This window comes from Aspergillus homomorphus, assembly GCF_003184865.1.
Source record: "Aspergillus homomorphus CBS 101889 unplaced genomic scaffold BO97scaffold_46, whole genome shotgun sequence".
NCBI lineage: Eukaryota > Fungi > Ascomycota > Eurotiomycetes > Eurotiales > Aspergillaceae > Aspergillus > Aspergillus homomorphus.
In genome coordinates, this window is record NW_020291932.1 from 202,336 (window position 1) to 224,824 (window position 22,489).

Here is a 22,489-nt window from a genome sequence, read left to right on the forward strand (position 1 = left end):
GGAGGCCGAGGATACTTGCGCTCAGATCATGTCTGAGCGTAAACAGATGGATGCTCTGGTCGAAGATCTGCAGCGCCAGACTCAGTCCCTAGAAGCACGGATGGAGGATCAGGCAGCAGAGCTACAAGCTGCCCTGCAAGCCAAGCAGCGTCTCCAGAACGAGCTCGAAGATTACAGAAACCAACGCGCCATCGATATCGAGGACAAGGAAACCTCGATGGAGCAGACCAGACAGAAGTATCAGAGGGAGTTCTCAACCCTGAACAACGAGCTCGAAATGGAACGTGAAAGGGTATTGAATGTCCGTGGTGAAAACGCCCGCCTGCGCGAAGAGCTCGAAGACCTTCGCAGTAAGTGGGACAACGAAGTTCTCAACAGCTCGACTTGGGCGAAAGAGAAAGCCCGCATGGACATTATGCTTCAAGATGTAACGACATCTCGGGATGAGGCGGTATCTGCGCATAACGAAGCGCAGAGCAAGGTTGTGTCTTTGTTGTCGCAAGTCCGGACTCTTCGCACTTCGGTTGACGACGTGACCGCAGAGCGCGACATGTTGCTGAAGGAGAAGAAGACGCTAGAGACACGCTTGGCCGAGGCTGGTGAAAGACTCGAAGATCTCGTCAAGGGAGAGAGTCCCTCCATGCGCAATGCCGCTAGTATGGACCGTGAATTGCTGGAGCTCAGGTCGAAACTGGCCCAGCAAGAAGATGTTTCCGCAGCTGCCGTGGGCAAAATGCGGCGGGCAGAAGCTTTGGCTATGGAGATGCAAAAAGAAGTAACTGCAGAGCGAGAGACCAATGCGCAGCTCTTTAAAGACAAGGCCGCGCTCGAGAAGCAATTGAAGGAGTCACAGCTGCGATGCGTCGACTTAGAAACCAAGAGCTACTCTTCTGGTAGCCAGGACGTACGCTTCTTGCACAAGAGAATCAAGGAGGTAAGTTTACTTTCCCCACACACGGGGATACGGCCCTAGGATTGCTGACCATCTTCGGTAAATAGCTGGAAACACACCTCGAGGAGCAAGAGACCAAGCACAGCTCTGAGCAACGGTCATTACGTAACGTCGATCGTACAGTCAAAGATCTACAATCTCAGATTGAGCGACGTGATAAGATGAACGCACAGCTGAACGAAGATGTCACCAAGACGCGCGCCAAGATCGACCGTCTCCTGCGCGACATTGAGGAACTTCAACAAAGCGAGTCTGAGGCGCAGCTCCAGGCGCGTCGAGCAGAGCGGGAGCTGCGAGAAGAGCGAGAGAAATCGCTGAGGGTGGAACGTGAGCTAGAGGGCTGGAGAGGACTCCGCATCGAACGGGGTAGCGCAATCGGACGGATCGGCGCATGGAGTGATGCTGGAAGCCGACGAGGCAGCAGCGTGTACAACTCCGGCGACATACCACAACGGATACCCAGCAACACGAAAGGCTTCTTGTAAGACTATGACGACCTAGCAGATTGAACCTGGTTCACATCTGCCTATAATTTCGAGACTCGGGCGCTAAATCTTCATCCAGGGCCTGAGCGACAATTCTACGAATATGACTTAATTGAAGCCCTGCATGGCTACGGAGTCTGATGGGAGCATGGCGTATGGGTTTGTCTTACAGGGCATTTGATTTGATGTGTCTGCACACCTTGTTGATCTCTATAGGAACCGCTGTGTCGGTCCCTAATGCAATTTTGATGATATTTGATGGGTTTTGCCTGTCACATTATACTTGCACCTGAATGATTTCTTTTATTTCCCGTCTTCAGTTCGCAGTAGTTGTACATGAACCCTTTAATAGCGCAAGCTTTTGGACCATGTTTGCCACAATCGGCTCAGGCTTATTTATATACTTTGGACCCTTGTAGTTAAAATTAGACCCCTTTTTTTATCGTACGCACCCTTGGCTACCGTTGCTCGCAATCTATTCAGCAACCTCATCACAGACAAGTTCCAAGAAGCCAGGAGTGATGACTACTTAGGAGTTTTGTTTCTAAGCTACAATGAAAGAGAAGCTTATGCCACCCAAAGATCTGGATCAGGCCAAAAAGCGTTGCTGGGAGCGATGCTTGCCGCGCGGCTAGACTTGGCGCTCGCTTGCGGGAATCCACTCGAGCTCGGAGTGTTAGTCCGCCTCTTCTGCCTCCTCTGCACTTCAACCTCTCTGTCTCGAGCGCTCACCTCGAACGGGATCAGCCCGCGTCGTTTTTCAAGATGGTAAGTTGGATGATGAGAAAGTCAATCATTTGCTTCGTTCCATGCGATACTGCCTCTAGTTATGAGGCAATTCTCCCCGAATCAACAAGCTCTTCATGATAATCCAACCCGACCTCCCCCACCTACCTACTCAAGACCTCCATTTCGCTCGCCGCATTGGAAATGAACCAACCTCACTCCTTTCCTGTAAATCAAAACATGGATAGCTAACATACTTTCCTTTTACCCAGGCGCGTAATAGCGAAAAAGCTCAGTCGATGCTCTTCCGATTCCGGGCCCAGCAGGCCGCGGACCTCGGAATCATCGACATCGGCCGGACGCGCCGCCCCAAGGCGATTACCTCGGTCGACTCGATCCCCATGTGCGAGAAATGGCGCGGCCAGGTGCTCAAGGAGATCTCGCGGAAGGTGTCGCGGATCCAGGAGCCCAGCCTGAGCGACTACCAAATCCGCGACCTGAACGATGAGATCAACAAGCTGATGCGGGAGAAGTGGACGTGGGAGATGCAGATCCGGAACCTCGGCGGGCCCAACTACATGCGCGGGTCCGGCCGGGTGTTCGATGACGAGGGTCGCGAGATCCCCGGCGGCGGGAAAGGGTATCGCTACTTCGGCCGCGCGAGGGAGTTACCGGGCGTCAAGGAGATGTTTGAGGCGGCCGCCAGACGGGGTAGGCCCGCTGAGGAGGATGATGAGGAGGCCGGAGGAGGGGTGAAGGGGCGCGGCGGGGAGATCGCGACGAAGAAGGTCGATGCGAATTACTTTGGGTATGGGCTTGATGAGGAGGATGGCACGCTGCTGGCGTATGAGAGGCAGAAGGAGAAGGAGGCCGTCGAGCGTCTGCGCAAGAAGGGCGATGATGGCGATGATGGCTGGGAGCCGCTTCCTGGAGACGCTGGGGACGGCGTCGAGTGGAGGCTGCCGAGTCTGGATGAGGTGCAGGAGGAGCTTGTGGATCGGAGGAGGAGACGACTGCTGGATAAGATCTCCTGAGGTCGGCAAATGATTCTCTCTCTCTGTGTGTGCTCTGGAGTTTGTGGTTACGTTGTTTTCCTTTTTTTACTTTCTCGTCTTCTTGTCTCGTCATGTCGTCTTGGTCTTCTCGGGGTGTTTTCGACTGTCATCTCTTGTCCATGGCGTTCTGGTTCGCGTTTCTTATCAACCCATTCGCCCTATCATCGCCGCCTCTCACATATTCTTGCTGTGTTTTTTTTATATGCGGTGCTGGTCCCCCACTGGCAAATCTACGATGCATCTAGGGGAAGCAAAAGCATATCGATGATACCAACATGATTCGTTCTTTGTACAACAGGTGGTTGCGGGCTATATTAGTCTATGTGCGAGATATGATTATTTACAGCTTGGGTTGCTTCCGTGCCAGCTTGTCAGCCTTCAAAGCCTGCGTGCGACTGATGCTAATTTCCTTTTCTCCGCCTTCCAGCAGACGTTGCTCCTCTGCCTGCAAATCATCCAGGATGAACTTGCCCAGATCCCCGCCGCGCCACTTCTGAATGAAATGCAGCGCTGCAAGCTCCGTGTTGGGTATTCCACCTTTGGACAGAAGGCCGGTCTGGCGCGCGAAGTCATTCAATAGCGGTACAATCTCATTTGTTGGAGAAGACCACCGCTGATATACTTGGGCATCGTGCAGGTTTATGTGGTACAATAGGTAGTCGGCCAGGGTGACGGGTGCGATGACCGAATCCTTGACACAGCCACACAGGGCCAATTTCAGCATGTTCTCTGCTTCCGGCACGTACGGCATGAAGACACCGGGTGTGTCCAAGACGTAGACATGGGAGCCATTCTCGCGCTCGATAATCTTCACGGGCGAAGCAATCTTTCTCGTTATACCCGGTTGGCCCCCGGTCCGTACAGCCTTGGCCTTTCCCACGCCTTGATTGCGCAGGTTGTTGATTAATGTGGATTTGCCCACATTGGGCATGCCGACCACCATCACTCGGCAGCCGACTAGCCTCTCGGGGATTCCCGCATCGTCTCGCAAGTGTTTTAGGATCGTGCCGACGTCCATCCGGGACGATGAGCTGACAAAGAGTGAATCTCCGTTCTTGTTAAAGGTTCGAATGGTTTTTTCTGCCTATGAATGTGACATATAGATCAGCCGGTTGCTCTCGAGGGAGCAATTGTAACCATGACTCACTGTTTTCTGGGCAGTCGACCCAGATTCCGCACCCAGATCTCTCTTGGTATAGACAACCAGTCGCCTCGTCTTTCCCAGCGCTTCTTCGAACATGGGGTTCATGGAGGTGACTGGAACTCGGTAATCCCGGCACTCAATGACATAGTCAATCGACGAGAGCATATTCTGCATCTTCCGCAAACCGGCTCTATGGTGGCCCAGGAAGTACGACCTGGGGATCGACGCATAGTTGGGAAACGTCTGACGGGGTACAAATGCGGCCGCCATTATCGTATATCCATTAATGTAAAGTCTTGGGATTTCGTCTCGCGTAGTAACACATGGAACTCGTTCCTGCTCATGATCAGCGAGCCATGAGGTGCAGATATCAATTGGGTTGAGGATATGGCTCGTTATCGATTTCTTTGTAGGACGGCAATTTTCTACAGGGATTGGGCGGTCAACCAGGCGGTGTAGTGCTTAATGTTACCACTTCCGAATCGAGACATTATCAGCCTCTCCTAGCACTATTCACAAGATAAATCCTCATAGCCTGCATTGTCATGGCTGGCTGGCAAGAGGCATAGACTCCTGTGCGGGTAATGGTATCGCCTCAAACACTGCTCATCTACTAGTGACGTTACCGTCTCCGAAAAGCCCTTATGTGTTGTGGGAGTTTATAGTTGCACTCTTTACTCCGTACTCCACAACGGAATCATGCGCATCGCCGCAAAACAGAAGGAGATCCTGACAGTAACAGGCCCAAAGGCCAAAATTCCAAGAGCTGAAGAGGAATGCGCCAGGACTCGAACCGCGGCGCAGCACATTCTGGCACAGTCTACCAACGAGTAATCGCGGGAATATGATACGTCATCCACCAAGCCCGGCCAAGACGGCCAACCATATCTCCCCCACAATCGCATCTTATTGTGAACCCCTCCACATATTCCTCTGTTGACAGGGTCATTGATCACAAAATGACACTGATCTCGGCTTTTCGTCCACCGTCAACTCGGGTCTCGTCCTTGCGACTCAGATCCCGCAGGCAGCGGAGATCGCCCAAGCGGAGTCCTCGTCAACGCAGTCGCGAATTGAGACGGGAACAGGATGGGGATGAGGACGATAGTCATGATGAAGATGCGCACTCTATCATCACCCCGTCAAAACATACACCCAAAGCGATTCGGGTCTTGCGTGGCTCTGTCGCAGCAGGTGGCCCTCTACGTCCCTTTCGCTTAGTCAAACAAGATCTCGTAAATCTACGCCGGAGATATGCCTCGGATTGGAAGATATTCAACCAGCTGATATTCGCAAGTGCCGTCTATGTCTTCTTCACCAACCTTCTTCCTGGCATCACATTTGCCAGCGATTTGTACGTCTTGACTGGTAAGAACTGGGGGACAATTGAAGTAGTGTTTAGCACTGGCCTGTGTAGCATCATTTTCTCATTGTGAGTATCCAACAAATTGTACACCGGGCGCAAGCTTACATTCTACATAGGTTCTCAATCCAACCTTTGACCATCCTTGGCGTGACTGGGCCCTTTTCAGTGCTTGCAGAGAATATTTACAAACTATGCGACGAGGTTTTCAAGGTGCGCAGCTCATTAGTGCGAGGATCGTTGCGCAGCGCTAAATAGCTTTCTGACAGATACCTTTCTTGCCGTTTATGGCTTGGTCACTCATACATGCTGGCTGGCTGCACTATGTCCTGGCCATTATCAATGCCCATGATTGGACCATGCGCTATGTTACGACATTCGCCACGGAGATATTCTCATTGCTCAACAGCATTATCTACTTCCACAAAGCCATCCAAGAGCTGGAACGAGCCCATGACAGTCTTTCATTCGCTGCTTTTCTGTACGCTGTCATTGGTGCTGTTGGGACAATGCTTTTAGCTATCTTTCTGTCCACTGCAGAAAGCTGGCGGCCCTTGTTCCACCGATATATACGCATGGGCCTGACCGAATATGCTGCTGCAATTTCTATCATTGTTTTTATCGGGCTCCCCCACATTGGCGAATTGGCTCATCTGGACAAGATGACTCTCCCCGTCAGCACCTCCTTCAAGCCTACCGCGCCAGACCGCGATCAGTTCTTTGTCCAATTCTGGCACCTGCCCGTGACCTGGGTCTTCGCCGCCATTGTTCCCGGGGTCATCATCACCATTCTATTCTTCTTTGACCACGAAGTTAGCTCCATCATCTGCACAATTGATCGCTACGGTACTCGGAAGCCTGGCGGTTTTGCGTGGGATATAATTCTCCTTGGCACCACTACAGCTCTGTGCGGAATCCTGGGGATTCCACCAGCCAACGGCCTCCTTCCCCAAGCCCCTCTTCACTCCGAGTCCCTCATGCACACTGAAAAAGAACAACGCACCATCCTTGTCGACGGTGAGGAGAAGACCGAAACATACGAGGTGAAGCGCGTCTACGAGCAACGGTGGTCATCCTTTCTCCATGCAGCAGCCATCCTCCTCTTCGTCAGCCCTCCTTTCATGAAAGTCCTCGGCTTGACCCCTACTAGCGTGCTAGCGGGGTTATTCATGTTCATGGGCGAGCAAAGTCTCTCAGTCAAGTAAGTTTACACCAATTCTCCTCTCCGCCAGCCCCGCCATACCCTTGAGTCTGGGGATCAACTAACCCACTTTAACAGCCCAATCCTCTACCGAACCTTTTACCTCCTCACCCCACCCTCCGAGCTCCCTCCCCTCCCCGCCACCCTAGCCACGAGCACACCAGCCCAAGACACACAAAACGACCACCACCCCGAAACAGGCAACGAAGAGGAATTTCAACCACCACAATCAACATCAACCCCCTCCTATATCCCAATTCACCTCTACACCCTCCTCCAAATTGTCATCACCGTCGTCATCTTCATCCTCACACTCACGCGAGGCGCCCCCGCCTTCCCAGTCCTGATCGTCCTCCTCGTCCCGTTTCGTCTGCTAGTCATGAAGCGCTGGTGGCCCCGCGAGGTCCTCCGCTTCGTGGACGCATGGGCCTGCAAGGAAGGCACGCCGGAAGACGATGAAGACGCGCAAGCCGAGGCCGAGGCGGAAGCGGAAACGGGACTGAAAGGTGGGGATCCGGATCTCCCTCTCGATGAAGGCGTCCTGCCTGCTGGAACGCAAGCGGGGCAGGGATCCTCCGGGGTTAGTGCCGGTAGTGGAGGGTTCGTGGGTAAATACGCCGGGACCGGGGATCTGGGGAGTAGTTCTCATTTGCGGGAAGTCGATGAGGTGGGGAGGGAGTGGCACGAGTTGGAGGACTGGGGGCGGCGTGACGAGGAGGCTGGAGAGGGGAAGGGGGGTCGATAGATTGGGTTTAGAGTAGAGTGGGAGAGAGAGATGGGGGTCTTGAAGGCAAGGGTAGATTGTATCTAGGGTTGTTTTACGGTAATGCTGTTTATGAAGTAATGTGGAGATGAGAGCGAGAGATGCCGGTAGGTTTAGGCATTTATTTATGTGATTTCCATGCGACAATGACCGTGTCTGTCTATGGCAAGAAAAAGGAGAAAGTAAATAACAGGGAGGGTATCAGTCGCCCGTTGTTTGATGTCTATGTAAGAACATGTAGAGAAAAAGGAATAGAATGCAGGATCTTTGCGCCTTTCCTGCCCCATAGGTAAGTAGTAGCAGTAGTAGTAGTAACCGAACTCCAGCATCCTATCCCAAGCACAAAAAAACCCAAATAGTGTCTAGAATCCCATGATTAAGTTATGTTATGATGATTATGTTACTCTGAGGTTATTGGCAAGAAGAACAAAGTGAAAGGCCAAATCAAGCCCGCCACCCCTGCACGAACTCATGCAACCGATCGATCACGACGCCAAAGACGGCGTTGACGCTGTCGCTGATGAGCTGCTCGAAGTGCCGGATGGCCTCTTCCTCCGTCATCTCGAGATGGAAGCGCTCCTTGACCTTGAGGACGGCCTTGTCGGGCTCGACGCGGATGTCCGGGATGTTGGCGTCGACCATCAGGCTGAACAGGTTCAGGATGAGGTTGGCGGACTTGCGGAGCGTCGTGTAGGCCGTGAAGCAGTACTCCCGGAACTGCAGGTACAGCGGGGAGGTGGTGCCGCCCATACCCTCGACCATCTCCTTGCAGAGCTTCATCATCGGGGCGAAGGGCTTGGGGTCGCGGCCTAGAATGAAGCCGAAGTCCGCGTGGAAGAAGTGGCCGTCCGGCGCGAGGAGCAGGTTCTCCAGGTGGCGGTCGCCGACGCCGAGGAGGTACGTGATCACGCAGTAGCCGGCGCAGGACTTGATGTAGGTGTCCATGGTTTCCTTGCGGACGCCTAGGGGCTCGTTGTCGTCCGGGTTGTTGGCTTTCAGGTAGGCGAGCACGGATTTGTACTTGGCGGAGATGGCGGAGAGGGAGGCGGAGGGGATGAACTGCACGGCTCCGGCTGTGGCGTTGGTGGCTAGGATGCGGTAGGGGGTGAGTTTGAGGTCCAGGTTCTCTTTCTGGAGGAGCCGGTCCATGAGGATGATGATTTGGATGACCAGTTGGTCTTGCCGGAGGTCGTCGCCGACCTTGAACAGGATGGGGTATTTGCGGCCGTCTGAGGTCTTGAAGACGATTTGCAATGGCGAGAGGGAGGATTTGAAGACGTTGGCCTCTTCCGGGTAGCAGCCGGTTACCATGATTTCGGGGTCGAGGGGAAGCGGTAATGGGGGGTCGATCTGGAGTAGTTCATGCTTCGGGTCCTTGAGGTATTTCTTGAGTTTCTCGATTTTGAGGACGCGGTTATCGCGGGAGAACCGGACGTCTTTCGCAACCTTAGTGAGTATGACAACTAGCTCGCCCTGCCGTAGCAGCGTCTTGCGATTTTCTGGTGACACCTGTTCCAGCTCTGTCATGAAGTAGTACTCTACCCTCGCGAATAGTCTGCGCTGTGCGGATAATGTACCTGGTCCAGTATCGTCGCATTCGACCATTAAGTACCAGTGTAGGTAGCTACCCAACTTGAAGTTGTTGGCGGCACGCGTGACGAGGAAATTAGCCAACGATGAATCGTGAGCAGCGTCTCCCGCGTTGCCCTCGGGGCTTTCTTCATATTTCAGAGCCTGGACAAGTTGCAGAAGGTATAGAAGCAATTCCTCGTCGTCAGCCTTGCGGAGTCTCTCCACTGCATATGAACGAACTGCGGCATTGTCGAATGTCGGACCGAGTAGCTCGAGCGCATCATCCACATCAATCTCCGTCCATTTGGGGAGGATCTCCACTGCCTGGCGCGCTTCCCCGACATCCCGCCAATTGACCGACTTGACGAACTTGGTGAGTGCTCTCTTCTCGCGCGTCAAGTAGTACCGGAACCGCCACACGAGATCCTTCTCCTCTGCCGTTAGATCTTGCGTGGGCTCGTACGATAGGATCACGTTGAGTTCATCGCGGATCTTGGGGTTCGGCTTCAAATCCCGATCCATGATGCCCGTTCGGGTGCTACGGATCAGTCTTCTGTGCTTGTCCTCACATGGGTTCCCTGTTTGTCCGACTTCGGGGTCGTATATTCTTATCACACCACTACCGTCGGCACCTTCAATACCCGGGCCGAATCGGACCTCTGGAGGGGGCTTTAGCGGAGTATTTGTGTTGATGGGGGCATTCTGTGAATATGACGAGATCGGCGGTGCCGGATATTCATGATCGGCCCAGACGATGGGATGATCGAATCGGGGAAATTCAACGTAGAGAGTGAATTTCTCGTCGTCCACCTTATCTTCATCAGTGTCTTCCCCGTCCTCTATTCGACCGTCGGAGCTTTTGTGTTTGATTGCCTTCATTCGTATGGCTCGTTTCCTCGCGGCTTCCTCCGCGTTGAGCTTGAGTCTCTCTAGCTGCCGAAACACCATCTGATCCATCCAATCAATGCGCGGTAGCTCCCCCATCTCGTGCTTCTTGATCAGCACCTCCACCCTTTCCAATTCTAGTTCTTCCGACGACGGACCCAGCGGATCGGGGGCGTTTCCTTTCCGACGCTTGGGGGGCGGTGTCGAGGGGGTCGTGGTGGAAGAGAAACCATCCGCGGCTCGATGGCGATAAATCTTGCATTTCTGTCTGCCCATCTTCAATTTCCCGTCTGCGTCAAATAGCGGGATTGTTGTTCCACCGAAGGGTACGTAATGACCATGAGCTCCTTCGCCACCGAAGGGAGATAGGTCCCAGACCGTGATCGCTAGTTGACTCTTGAGGGGGGCATCCTTAATCGAAACCGGCATTTGCAGCCATTCGTTCCATGATCGAGCGGACTTGAATGCCTTGTAGGGGGTCTGTAAAGGTACGCCCAGCGGCTTGGATTCGGACCACAATTGCACGGTCACAAAGAGATCGGAGTGAGGATTTTGGGCGGAGCCAAGGTGACGGAGGTCGGGTCGTTTGAGGAGGACGGAGAATGGGATTTCCTTCTGCTTTCCTTCTAGGGAACCACTGGGTTGGTCTTATCAGCAACTGCAGTCGGCCTGGTTTCGGACAGCGAGTCCCCACTTACATCTTGACGTGGATGGGGAAGTCCACCTGGGTGGAGACGGCAAAGGTAAATGCCTCCATCCTGAGGATTGCGAGCCGAGTGAGATCAAGTCAGTTCACCCCCCAGCAGTCTTCATGGCGAGCCTTGATCACTCAGGGATAGCGTAATTCGCGATGATGCTATATCGGGGAAGTTCAAGGTTGGGTTGGAGCTCGGAGACATTCCCGCAGTGACGATAGGCTGGAACCTGAGGCCCACACCGCCGAGTGACGCGGGGATGTCATGATCACATGATTCAGACGCGTTGCGCGTGTTTCGAAAAGTAAATCTGGTGGAATATCGATATTGATTCCAGAAGGATTCGAAGCTTGGGATGGCTGGCTTCTCTCTAGAAATTGGACTTTGATCTATTCTAAGCGCTGCGCTGAGTCCTTCGCATTTTTAGCTCTTTGTTTTGTTCCCTCGAGCCCTGCATCTTTATTCCCCACCAACGGCTGGCTCACTATCGTGTTTCTTTGTCTGGTTGGCGCGCTTCACTTGTCATATACCTTCTACCCATCAAGAGATGGCCCGACATCCTCCCCCCGACCGAACTTCAACTCAGGCATTTTCACCTGAGCCATCTTCCGATAAGGAAAATAATCCAACGGCACCCGGTAATAGCAAACGTGTTCAGATCCAAGCCATGGCCAGCAGCGCTAGAAAGCGACAACGAGGATCCACCCGGGGCACCAACACACAGGGAAGCCAATCTCAGGGAACTCGATCACAGCAGTTCCGCAACAAGGACTATTACGACCCCGACCAAGATGAAGCCGAACGACGGAGGATCAGAAAGGGTCTGAGAGACCTGACGCGGGACCTAAACGGTAGATTACCTCTCGAATCCAAAATTAAGAAGCCTATCTCTCTAATTCCATCGCCCACCATCAGACTCGCGCAGTGAATTCCTGCAAGCCGGTAACAGCGGTATCCGGTCCACGATCGAGAAGGCGAACGAGTTGTTCCAAGGTGTCAAGCAAACCTCGGATGCAACCATCGACTCCCGCCTACTGGTCAGCGCGGCGGACCTGGGATACAAGAAGACGGCACAACTAGTTCTGGGCGACGCCAGTGCAGGCATCGACGTCGACGAATTCGTCTCCAAGTGTATCACCTTCATGCGGCAGGGCCCCACCGACTCCGAGAGCGTGATCCCGAGCAGCACACAACGTCGTCGCGCCGCTCGACCCACGGATGATGACGGCGAGGATGACGGAGATGCCTTAAACTGGGACTGGCTAGGACGGGCTGCGTCCTTCTGCAGCAATTCCCGCCCGTCAGTCCCCGGATTCCTCCTGGGCCCGCTCTCGGTGCAGAAACGAACCCGTCAGCAGGCCGTGAGGAGGGTCAGGGAACGAATAGATCCCAGCCGGGCGGTGGCTCCGCAAGATCTCCAAGACAAGGATCTCGATAGGCAGGAAACCTTTAATCTGACTACAATGTGTGGCAATATCAACCAGCTACTGGCGAAGACGCAGAACAACGGCCAAGATACGGTCGAGCGACAGCTGTCGCAACTCCAAGCGGACCCCTCTGAGGAGCTGCTGCAGCAGGTGATGGCGGAAAACAACGTGGCTGATGACGGTGGTGTTCCGTTGTTTCGGTTCTGCATCAATCCACGATCCTTTGGCCAGAGCGTGGAGAACCTGTTTTACGTGAGTTTCTTGGTTCGTGATGGCTTGATCGGTATCTCAGTCGATAGTAGAGGATTACCTACATTACGTGAGTCTACCACCGTAGATCTGTAAATTACCGCTGACATGCCTTCTTCTAGATGCTGCCAAGCCGCATGTGCCCAGTGAAGCTCAGAAGAAGGGAGTCCAGAAGCACCAAGCCATCTTTACACTCGACTTTGAGACTTGGCAGGATTTGATTGAGGCCTATGCGATCGACGAGTGTATCATTCCTCATCGGGCGGAAGAAGCGCAGCCGACCGCGCAGACCTGGCGGTGATCATTTTGCAATGCGAAGGTCGGGCCAACTGGCTGTGATGATCGTTGCTTATCTATGAATCAGGCGTATGGTTGCGTTGCTTACGGATGTGGATACCCATTTGTGTTGAAAGGTGTTTTGGCCTCAAGTTTGACATCATGTACAGTCGGCGAATTCCCTTCTCGGTGTAGATATTTTCAATTGGTAGCTAAAAAGAGGCTTGTGCATTAGTAATAGCAGATTCAAGCCACTTAACAGATCAACAGATCATGTGATGGAACAACCTCTGCGAGGCGTGGAAAACGGTGATATTCATGGCTATCAACATGGCAACGAGGGCGGTGAGCGGACCTCTGAGAGGCCTCAGGCTCGTCATCATGGATAGCAGGTAAGATTTTAAACCCCCCTTCCCCCCAGAGCGAATGCCAATGATGCAGCCCGAAAGCCCTGTACACTGGGCAAGCAAAAGATCAGCCTTATGAGCAAATCCCCACTTTGACAGGCTGTAAGGAAATACCAGGTATCGTGTGGTTGGCAGTTTTGACAGTTGGACTAAAGTGATAGCGCGTGGCCGCTGATGGCCGATTGCGGCCGAGCTGGTATCGATTGACGTCACATGCAATCACGAGCTCCTGCCGCCTCAAAGGGAGCTCAGGTCTAGTTTTAGCATCTGCGTTGTCAGGCATCTTCCCTGCAGTCTTTTCGATCTGTCCATTCTCTTCTGTGCGCTCGTGCGACCCGTTAAATCTCGCTCGATTTACTACAAAGTGACGAGCCACGCGACTCGGCATCACTTCTGAACGAGATATACATTACTTGCAACACCTCTCCTGGAGAGCACATTCAGGGAATATTCGCAAGAAAAAACTGCCCACCATGGCACCTCTCTTCCCCAATAACCCGGCTGATGTCATGGTCATTCGCAATGTGACTTCGAATGTGATCACGATGAGTCTGCCGTTTGCGCGATTCGGTCGCTTCAAGTTCGGTGGACGTGGTACCTTGGGTACGCATTCTCATTTCTGATGTCGCAAGCAGTTAATAAGGATGCTCCTGCTAAATCTGGAATTGAAATATAGTCAAGATGGCGTCCGGGTCCGTTGCCGTGTTCTCTCCAGTCAGTCTGACCCAGGAGGTTCGCGAAACGGTGACCAGCCTTGGAGGCAATGTGAAGTACATCGCGGCATTGGATCTCGAGCATCACCTTCACCTCACTGCTTGGAAAGAAGCTTACCCCAATGCCGAGATTATTGCTCCCGAGGGTCTCTGGGAGAAGCGGCAATCCAATTCCAAAACCAAAGACACCATACCGTTTCAACATGTCTTCCGCAAGGACCTCGCCGGCAAGCAGAAGATTTCAGAGGAATTCGATGCTGAATTCGAAACCGAGTATGTGCACGCCCATCAGTCAAGGGAACTGGTCTTCTTCCACAAGCCCTCTCGGACGGTCATCGAGGCGGATTTGCTCTTCAATCTTCCCGCGCGCGAGCAGTACTCCAAGACCGGGGAGAGCGCTACTTCCGGTATCCTGACCAAGGTGATTAGTCCCCTCTTGTCGGCGAATGCGCCTGCCACCTGGCAGAAGAGGTTCGCTTGGTATGTGCTGTCGAGCTCGGATCGGAAGGGTTTCACGGAATCAATTCAGCGGATTGATAAGTGGGACTTCAATCGGTTGATCCCATGCCATGGAGATGTGATTGAGAGTGGTGCCAAAGGGGTCTTCCGCACCGTCATGGAGTGGTTCTTGGAAGATCGGAAACGTTCTTGACTGGACATTTCTCGACTGGACATTGAAAAGTTTCTTTTTGTGATTTCTAATAATCAACGACCTCCCTGACATCTGTGTGTGCTTCGTGTGTTGCATTGGTTGCAAACGATATCCAAATGTTGTGTTTCCCTTCTGTACTGATGCGTTGTGATGAGTTATTTGTTATCATTACTGGCTGGCCTGTGTATTGTAAGTGCTTACTTGAACCTTAATCGTCACAATAGGCCAACTCCTGAATAGTCTTCAGAATCAATCATTGGTGAATTGCCGTAGATAATGTTCGAGCGCCAGACTATGGAGCTCTAAGCCGGCGATCAGCGATAGTGTGTTCTGGAGCCATGGTTGGCTTAGGCGCATGTTGAAAGAGGAGAATGATAAAAAGATGGAGCTCGATTCGAGTCTGGGCTGCCACGACGCACTCGGTGACGTCATCATTGCTGCTGTGCTCTTGCATGTTGCTCACCCCCTTTTTTCTGTCCATTTATTTCATTATTACTCATTATTGCTGCTTCGCAACCATCAACAGGGCCGGCCGGAGGTTCAACCGTTTTCCAGTCAAAGATCGCCCCTGCGGGTGGGAACGCTATGGTAGACTTCGGGTCAAGTGGATACGAAAAGGAGACCTGGTGGAGAAATCCTTCAGCCTTAAGTGGGCTGGCTGTCTGTTATCCCCTTGCTGCAGATGATGGCTTGGAATGTGAAGTAGACGAGGATGTGATGAAGAGTGACGGGGCCGTGGTGTGTGCTGGGGTGATGCATTCAAGCCTCTGCATTGGAAATCTGGCTGCCTGACAGTCTCTCTGTACCTATGTACGTACATGTACCGAGTACATCAGTGGTCCATTATGCCGATGGTAGCTTCCAGGTACCTCGATACATTTCCAAAAGGCGGTCCAAAGTCAAGCCACCCAAACTCACCTGACGGGCGATCAATCAATTAGTTGAAAGTTTCAAGGTTCAATTTCCCGTCTTTTGGGTCCCGCCCAGCCCAGTCTTTGGGCAGACGATGTCATGTCACTCAGAAAGTACTGGACTAACTTACTACACACAACCACACACACATCGCTACGTACGATGACGTCCTACTCGATGGTGTTTTTTGTTTTTCAGGTCGTCGGTCCAGAGAAACAAATAAGCTCATCGTGCCGGACCTGAACTATATAATCCCCGAGTCCCACTTCTCTGCTCCTTTCCCCATCGTTCACCTGCAGAAGATCGCACTCATCTCTCAATTGTCAAATCGCTCTCAACGCTATTTCTCCAGTCGTTGTTCTGTTGCTGACCCTCCGCCAACGAGATCTAAACCTCCAACCGCGCTAGTCTTGTCCTGCATCACCCTTTAGCTTCATTCCACATTACCTGAGTCTCCAGTCTTTCACCATGCCTGTTATCTCCCGACTAATCTCGATCGTTTTTCGTGTGGTGGAAGTCGTCTGCGCTGCAGTACGTCTTGCTGATTGATTAAACTTTCCACCATTGAAGCTGACGAAGTACCGATAGGTGGTTGCCGGTATCATCGGACATTACTTGCACCAATACAGCGGTGATGCCTGGCCGGTGGCCCGATGGATTTACACTGAAGTCATCGCCGGCCTATCGATACTACTGGGATTGATATGGCTGATCCCATTCTCGTCGGGCTTCTTCTCCTGGCCATGTACGTACCATACCGTACCTCCTTGCATGATGCGCTTACACGCCTCACTCACTCATACTAATGTTACACAGTTGATGTCATCATCTCCTTTGCCTGGTTTGCTGCCTTCGGAATATTGGTCGACGCGATCCATAAGCTCAATTGTGGCTCAATCTGGTACTGGGGTGGTATCACCCACAACAACTCGTGTGGCCGGTGGAAGGCGGCCGAGGCTTTCAGCTTCATCTCCGCCATCGTCTGGCTGGCCTCGGCGCTCGTGGTAGGTCTCACCAACGGCTGTGATTTGTCAAGCTGTCGACTGACATGCTTCGCAGGGCATCTGGTTCACTTTCCGCGTCCGCGACTCAACCGCTCCCCGACAGTAAGTGCAGTGCCCAATGACTTTTCGTGCAGTTCTGTGTGACACCGCAAACTAACGCTGCTCAGTGGTCGTCGTCGTTTCGGTCGTTCGGCTGTCTAGACGGGATATACTCCGCACCAATCAAATCTCTGTCTGCACCGTGCACTTGTGCGACTGTCCGGACTGATTGGAGCTTGCTAAGGCTTTGCGGTCCTGATCGTCGCTGCTTTCCGCTGTGGCGCGGAATAGTTGGCTTGCTTCCAGGGGACTATGCACCTCTTGCCGCGATACGATTCGATTAGTTTCTCTTTTACCTAGTAATAACTTTCTGATACCCGGTCGGTGTGAATGCTTAATGAGGGCATGTTATGGCTTTTCACTGCTTGCTTTATGATGATATGAAGTTAACCTAATACAATACAATCTGATTCCTTAACTAAACGCGATTACTCTAGATGTTCGATGTAACATTGGTGCTATTGGCTTTTATCCATTCAGGTTTCACGGTTATATGACCAACTTTTATTTTAAACCAAGAATTCATGCTGTCTCTTAGATTATGAAAACTTCCTTTACACAGTGACGGAACTGCCCGTCCGGTTCATGTGGCGGAAAGACCGCTGAGCCTGTTGTTGATTATCCTTCTTCCCCTACAGGGGTGTCGCCTTGCTTGAGCATCATCCTAGTTGACCCCGCATCCACGATGCACGCGGCGAACTCACTCTCTATCGCCTTTAGTAATTGTTGATACTGATCGGGTTGTATTCGGAAGGTAATCTGCCGGTCTGGAGCAGACACTGGGCGAGACTTCTGGAAATCTCTGAATACCCCTAGGACAGTCTCCACTGAGGATTCGGTGGATGATTGAGGCTGCTCCGCGGAGGCAGGGACAGTTAAAGGAAGGTTAATATATGTATTCGGGGGAGTGCTCTCATGTGGAGAAGCTGGACGGCGCTGTTCCTGCTTGAAGCCTTTGGGTACGGTTACCGATTCGGCCGTAGTCGAGGTATATGGCAAGCCAAGGGGGAATACGTGTATTATATCTGGCTTTAGCTTGTTGAACGGATTCGCACCACCGAATCACCCAAAGTGTTGGGTTTAGCCTGAGCGGGATGTAGTGCTGAGGCAAAAGTACGAATTGATTGATTAGCGCCCAAGGCGTATGGATTGAGTGATTATTGATTTCCGGTGATGTCGAGACATCCATGATACCTTAGCTACGGGACCTTGTAGTTAACTAACTAGTTGCAGGGATAATGCTGAGTCAGTAGTTAGTCAGCTGTGGCCGTCATAGTTACAACTAACGACTTATGCTTAAAACTTAATCTTAATCAGTCCAGTTTGTTTACTCATGCTATAAGTCCTGGTATATGTTCTGAGCGGTCTAAGAAAACCGTTTCTATTTTATATCAATCATAATCTATTCAAGCTGGAATCCTGTTCGCATTGCAACTTGTCTCAAATGGCAGGTGATGACTAACTTTAGCATGGCGGACATTCCCCTGGAATCTGGTTCCTTTCCGCACATCCCGAAACCTCATTCATGGATTGGGATTCAACCATGCCAGGGGCGCAGCAATCAGGAGAGAGGTCAAGTTCACGATCTTCTTCTTTCGAGAAGGGCTCGCAAGACTATCCTCTGACGGTGCTGGAGCCTGAAAATGACTCCGACAGCAGCCACTTGGTTGTGATTGGGCGGGAAAGCTCCGACGGCCGGCCCGATGCAGGCACGAGGGATCCTCTGCTGCCCACCGCAACTCCCAATCCTCAGCGGCGTCAAGAGCCTGATAAATTATCATGCTCGATCTCTGGCATTTGCAATTGGATCAAAGGCCCAGCTCTGCCATTGAAGTACGAGATTACCCCGTGGCTAGTCCGCTGGCAGACGGCCCCGGCGCGGTTCATTGAGCACCACTTTCCCAGCACTCGCGCTAGAGCATCGCTCCTTGTGGCTTGCATCGCATTGTGGGGGGTCATATTCCTGTCGATCCTGCATGTATCGATCACCGGGCAGGAAGTCGCTGGGTATGGGGTTCCAGTCAAGCTCTCCTGTCATGCCCGGCTTTGGTATGCTTCCCCACCCTTTCGTTCTATCCGAGCCGAATCTCATAAATCCTTCTACAGGTATAATGCCACTGAATGCGGTCTAAATGGAGACGCCTGTCGTCCCTTCGATAACGGTGGCTTCGCATTCCGCTGTCCCGCCAGCTGTAACGATGCGATCTTGCTGGAGCCCTACGTTGTCGGGCCTGCAGAGTACAACTACCGCCCCCTAGTCATCGGCGGATCCCTTCAAGACGATCCCGCAGCAAACAGCAGCCACAGAGATCCAGGCATCTACCGCGGCGACTCGGCCATCTGCCCTGCGGCATTTCACGCCGGCCTCATCACCAGCCAGACCGGCGGCTGCGGCGTACTTCGTCGAACAGGCGAGCACAGCGACTACCCCTCCGTCCCCAAGAACGGGCTCACGAGCATCGGCTTCCGGTCCACCTTCCCACTCTCCTTCACTTTCGACGCGGACCCATCCGGAGGATCCAGCTGCCGCGACCAGCGCTGGCCACTGTTCACCTTCTCGCTCATCGCAACAACCCTCATCTCCCTCTTCACCACCTCATCCGCAGGCTTCTTCGCTGCGATCTACTTCATCATCTACTTCCAAGTCGCGCTCTCCTCCGATCCCCCCTACTCACCAAACTACCTAGAGATTGTCTCCACCGCGCTAGGCCGCTTCCTCCCCTGCGCCATCGTCGGCTGGGTCATCTACCACTTCACCGTGCGCCGCACGCTCGGCCAAGGCGAGCACACCCTCGCCGCCCGCTGGGACCAGACCGCCCTCTGGCTAGGACCCTGCTGGGTCGGCGCGCTCAACCGCGACACCTTCGACAAGATCCCGATCTCGCGCCTGACGCCGCACGATCTGCAGCAACAACCCGGGGCCATCCCCGCCCTGATAATCATCGTCGCCTGCCTGGTGCTGGTCGTGCTCACGCAGGCCCTGGCCTTCCGCCGCGAAGGCCGCCTCCCGCACATGCTGACTCTCTACGCCATCTTCGCGGCGGGCATCATCATCCTCCTCCTTGTGCCAGACATGAACCTCCGCATCCACCACTACATCCTCAGCCTCCTCTTCCTCCCCGGCACCAGCCTGCAAACCCGCCCCAGCCTCGTATACCAGGGCCTGCTCGTCGGGCTATTCATCAACGGTATCGCACGCTGGGGCTTCGATTCCATCCTCCAGACCAGTGCCGCGTTGCTGGAGGGCGCGCAATTGGGGAGTGTGCTGCCCGCTGTCGGCGCGCCTATCATCCTCGGAGCTACGCAGATTGCGTTCGCGGTGGGCCGCGAGCACTTGGTGAATGGAACGGCAGCGGCGGCAGTGGGCGACGGGGTGAGCGTTCTGGTGAATGATGTGGAGCGGTACAGGGGGTTTTGGTCGGATTTGATGGATCCTCATAATGGCGAGGCACTCTTCAATTGGACAAGGAGGGTGGAGGGCGAGGACGAGTATTTCCGGTTTGCGTTTGTGCGGTTGAATGCGCTGGGCGGATTCTGGTATGAGGATTTCACGAAGCCGGGGGTGTGGACGAAGGACGGGGCGTGGAGGGGGTGAGAGGGATGAGGGTGATGGTGTCGAGGGGGGGTAATTTAGATCGTATAACAATCATATCCGTTCTGAAGAAGTTACCATAACTCAGGGTAAATTGGTTCGTCATTCTAGTTCAATCTCAATATGATAGATTTCCTACCATCCAAGGGTCTACATACGCTATGACGACAGCGAACAAGCTGCTCAACCCGCTTATCCGAAGGCAAGGTATGCACATACATTTGACCTGACTATGCTAAAATCATCTCGTCTACCCGAACCAATTCTCAATAAACCCAGAACTCCTCGCATATGCAAAATGCACACCGATCCAGAATGTACAGATCTCAATACATCCTCTCCTGACCCGCGGAGAAGCATGCATGTATATATAACAGAAATATCGCCGGAAGTACACAGGTCGCAAAGAAAAAAAAAATAAAAAAAAATGAAGCTCACGACGGATCTACTTCTCCAAGTAGTTGTTACACCGAACCTGGATCACCTTCTGTTCGCCGCCGTCGGTGATGACCAAGGCGGTCAGTTTGCCGCCCTTGACGCAGCCCGAGTCGAGGCCCTTGGTGTAGGTTTTGATGTTGAGAGAGGTCTTGGAGTCGTGGCCGTAGATGACGGTCGTGGCTTGAGTCTCGGTGGCTTGAGCGTCGGCGTGTTTCGAGGATTTGTAGTTGAGAGATTGGTGCTTGTTGAAGAACTGGATACAATCATTGGGTCAGCAAATACAGGGTTGGGAAGCTTGAAAAGAGGGAGGTTACCTTGGTCCACTTTTTCCCGTCCCGAGTGGAGCTTGGGAGGTGCGTATCCAGATCGATGCTCAGCATGTTCATCACACTGAACGGGTCTTGTTTGTCAAAGTCCACGCCGGGAACTAACCCGCCATGTACCACGGCGACCTGGCCCATCGTGGGGATGTGGCCCACATTCAAGATCACGGGACATGCGTCGAGCCAGTCCGCCTGCTCGTCGGTAAGGTTCCGGGCCAGTCGCAGATCCTTCTGGGCCCTAGACGTCGACAAGCCGTCCATAAACTCATCGCCCGAGGTGTCCGTCATAGCATCCATTTCGGCCAACTCTTGGCGCACCAGCAGGACGCGATCTTCGTGATTGCCGCGAACGCAGGAGGCAGAGTACTTCCGGGCGAGGTCGACCACGCCAGGACTATCGGGGCCTTTGTTGATAAGGTCGCCGGCGAAGATGAGATGATCGGTCTGCTCGTTGAATGTGACTTCCTCGAGGAGGCGCTCCACTGTTTCAAGCCGACAAGGTTAGCCACTTGCTGTCCGGAACAGACGTATAAGAGCTGATAGAAGGGTAAACGCACGCTCAGTACTGCACCCATGCACATCCCCCACCACGACCAACCGTCTCGTGCTCTCCTTACCCGACTCCGGCGCCTCTTTCGCCGGCAGCAGCGACGCATCCAGCTTCTTCAACTGGATGACCCTCTCGAAACTCGGGAGCGCGTTCGTCCCGTACCACCCGCCGACCTTCTCCTCCAATTTCGGGTCCAGCGACTTCGTCAACTCAGTGTGTTCCTGCAGTCGGGGCGACAGCACGAACTCCCAGCCCAGCAGACAGGACATGAACAGTGTGGTGTAGATGATCGCGTAGCGTCGGAAGCGCGGGGCCGTGATGATGGACAGCACCATCTGCACCCACCCGGGCGTGTCTGACCGGTCGGGCGACGACCCCGAGTATTTGGTGTTGGATTGCCATTCATTGCGCACGTAGTCGATTAATGGGCGCGTATAACGCTTCACACGGCGGGAGGGGTTGAGAGCGTTCTGTAGAAAGGGAACATCGTCGGAGCCGTCGGAGGAGTAGTCGAGATTTTCTGTGTCGTGTTGGTAGTGGTGATGGGTAGATGCCATGGTTGTTGTTGATGGTCGGTCAATGGTGGTGGCGGTCGGTGATACTTCCGGACACTCGGTCCAGGGAGAGTCTAGAAGAAAGAACAGGCCGGCCGTATCAAGAAGATAAGGTAGCAGAGATTTATGAGTTTATAGAGAGAAGGTACAGGGGGTGGGGAGGGGATGATCAGAAGGGATCGTCAGCCTGGTTGGGACAACACTTTAGTAGTCTAAGGTACGCGGGCACTCGCAGGGACGGGAACAGGAAAGTGGATGATGGATCATGGATGGAGTGTGGTCGGGCGAGTCCTTGCTCGATTGGATGGGGGGTCCCGTGTCCCGCTATGCCCGGTGGGGCTTAGTGGCTTGGTCTTGCCGTCGAAGGACCGGACCCCAACCTAAACCACTTCGGGTTAGCCTACTGCTATCTATATCCCTCCGTCTGACGTTGGATCTCAACTTGACTTTCG

General features: G+C 53.3%; 8 protein-coding genes across 8 annotated transcripts; 5 read left to right on the forward strand and 3 right to left on the reverse strand.

Annotated features, from left to right (window-relative positions):
• Nucleotides 1-2,432: 2,432 nt before the first annotated feature.
• On the forward strand, nt 2,433-3,197 carry BO97DRAFT_353775 (pre-mRNA-splicing factor ISY1; the record flags this gene model as incomplete). Its single annotated transcript, XM_025692065.1, has 1 exon — nt 2,433-3,197. A coding segment is annotated over one exon (765 nt), but the record flags the coding sequence as incomplete, so codon positions are not given.
• Nucleotides 3,198-3,558: 361 nt separating this feature from the next.
• Nucleotides 3,559-4,632, reverse strand: BO97DRAFT_353753 (putative GTPase MTG1; the record flags this gene model as incomplete). Its single annotated transcript, XM_025692063.1, has 2 exons — nt 3,559-4,302; nt 4,366-4,632. 2 exons carry the CDS (start codon nt 4,630-4,632, stop codon nt 3,559-3,561), a joined length of 1,011 nt encoding a protein of 336 aa, XP_025547757.1.
• A 273-nt stretch (nt 4,633-4,905) lies between these two features.
• On the forward strand, nt 4,906-7,808 carry BO97DRAFT_376380 (uncharacterized protein). The gene is made up of 4 exons (XM_025693016.1): nt 4,906-5,794; nt 5,845-5,938; nt 5,995-6,926; nt 7,005-7,808. Exons 1-4 carry the CDS (start codon nt 5,322-5,324, stop codon nt 7,669-7,671), a joined length of 2,166 nt encoding a protein of 721 aa, XP_025547758.1. The 5' UTR covers nt 4,906-5,321; the 3' UTR covers nt 7,672-7,808.
• Nucleotides 7,809-7,945: 137 nt separating this feature from the next.
• BO97DRAFT_480545 (phosphatidylinositol 3-kinase VPS34) lies at nt 7,946-11,006 on the reverse strand. Its single transcript, XM_025700763.1, has 2 exons — nt 10,845-11,006; nt 7,946-10,783 (listed from the first exon to the last, which is right to left on the reverse strand). The coding sequence occupies exons 1-2, from the start codon at nt 10,901-10,903 to the stop codon at nt 8,134-8,136; spliced, it is 2,709 nt and encodes a 902-aa protein (XP_025547759.1). The 5' UTR covers nt 10,904-11,006; the 3' UTR covers nt 7,946-8,133.
• Nucleotides 11,007-11,213: 207 nt separating this feature from the next.
• BO97DRAFT_446088 (non-structural maintenance of chromosomes element 4 family protein) lies at nt 11,214-12,978 on the forward strand. Its single transcript, XM_025698613.1, has 3 exons — nt 11,214-11,692; nt 11,757-12,587; nt 12,640-12,978. Exons 1-3 carry the CDS (start codon nt 11,389-11,391, stop codon nt 12,816-12,818), a joined length of 1,314 nt encoding a protein of 437 aa, XP_025547760.1. The 5' UTR covers nt 11,214-11,388; the 3' UTR covers nt 12,819-12,978.
• A 263-nt stretch (nt 12,979-13,241) lies between these two features.
• BO97DRAFT_408280 (uncharacterized protein) lies at nt 13,242-14,804 on the forward strand. The gene is made up of 2 exons (XM_025695819.1): nt 13,242-13,803; nt 13,877-14,804. The coding sequence occupies exons 1-2, from the start codon at nt 13,674-13,676 to the stop codon at nt 14,563-14,565; spliced, it is 819 nt and encodes a 272-aa protein (XP_025547761.1). The 5' UTR covers nt 13,242-13,673; the 3' UTR covers nt 14,566-14,804.
• Nucleotides 14,805-15,545: 741 nt separating this feature from the next.
• BO97DRAFT_472969 (uncharacterized protein) lies at nt 15,546-20,175 on the forward strand (the record flags this gene model as incomplete). Its single annotated transcript, XM_025700196.1, has 6 exons — nt 15,546-16,008; nt 16,066-16,222; nt 16,294-16,481; nt 16,537-16,583; nt 18,159-18,629; nt 18,687-20,175. Exons 1-6 carry the CDS (start codon nt 15,946-15,948, stop codon nt 20,173-20,175), a joined length of 2,415 nt encoding a protein of 804 aa, XP_025547762.1. The 5' UTR covers nt 15,546-15,945.
• Nucleotides 20,176-20,381: 206 nt separating this feature from the next.
• On the reverse strand, nt 20,382-22,283 carry BO97DRAFT_397980 (putative serine/threonine-protein phosphatase). The gene is made up of 3 exons (XM_025694164.1): nt 21,491-22,283; nt 20,925-21,415; nt 20,382-20,863 (listed from the first exon to the last, which is right to left on the reverse strand). The coding sequence occupies exons 1-3, from the start codon at nt 22,038-22,040 to the stop codon at nt 20,618-20,620; spliced, it is 1,287 nt and encodes a 428-aa protein (XP_025547763.1). The 5' UTR covers nt 22,041-22,283; the 3' UTR covers nt 20,382-20,617.
• Nucleotides 22,284-22,489: the final 206 nt, after the last annotated feature.

Coding starts and splice junctions, on each gene's coding strand:
- BO97DRAFT_408280 (XM_025695819.1), top strand. CDS start 13,674: ATGGCACCTCTCTTCCCCAATAACCCGGCTGATGTCATGGTCATTCGC. Junction 13,804..13,876: donor CGGTGGACGTGGTACCTTGG/GTACGCATTCTC, acceptor ATTGAAATATAG/TCAAGATGGCGTCCGGGTCC.
- BO97DRAFT_480545 (XM_025700763.1), bottom strand. CDS start 10,903: ATGGAGGCATTTACCTTTGCCGTCTCCACCCAGGTGGACTTCCCCATC. Junction 10,784..10,844: donor TTCCCCATCCACGTCAAGAT/GTAAGTGGGGAC, acceptor AGACCAACCCAG/TGGTTCCCTAGAAGGAAAGC.
- BO97DRAFT_397980 (XM_025694164.1), bottom strand. CDS start 22,040: ATGGCATCTACCCATCACCACTACCAACACGACACAGAAAATCTCGAC. Junction 21,416..21,490: donor GCATGGGTGCAGTACTGAGC/GTGCGTTTACCC, acceptor GGCTTGAAACAG/TGGAGCGCCTCCTCGAGGAA. Junction 20,864..20,924: donor ACGGGAAAAAGTGGACCAAG/GTAACCTCCCTC, acceptor GATTGTATCCAG/TTCTTCAACAAGCACCAATC.
- BO97DRAFT_446088 (XM_025698613.1), top strand. CDS start 11,389: ATGGCCCGACATCCTCCCCCCGACCGAACTTCAACTCAGGCATTTTCA. Junction 11,693..11,756: donor CCTGACGCGGGACCTAAACG/GTAGATTACCTC, acceptor GCCCACCATCAG/ACTCGCGCAGTGAATTCCTG. Junction 12,588..12,639: donor TAGAGGATTACCTACATTAC/GTGAGTCTACCA, acceptor GCCTTCTTCTAG/ATGCTGCCAAGCCGCATGTG.
- BO97DRAFT_376380 (XM_025693016.1), top strand. CDS start 5,322: ATGACACTGATCTCGGCTTTTCGTCCACCGTCAACTCGGGTCTCGTCC. Junction 5,795..5,844: donor TGTAGCATCATTTTCTCATT/GTGAGTATCCAA, acceptor CATTCTACATAG/GTTCTCAATCCAACCTTTGA. Junction 5,939..5,994: donor TATGCGACGAGGTTTTCAAG/GTGCGCAGCTCA, acceptor GCTTTCTGACAG/ATACCTTTCTTGCCGTTTAT.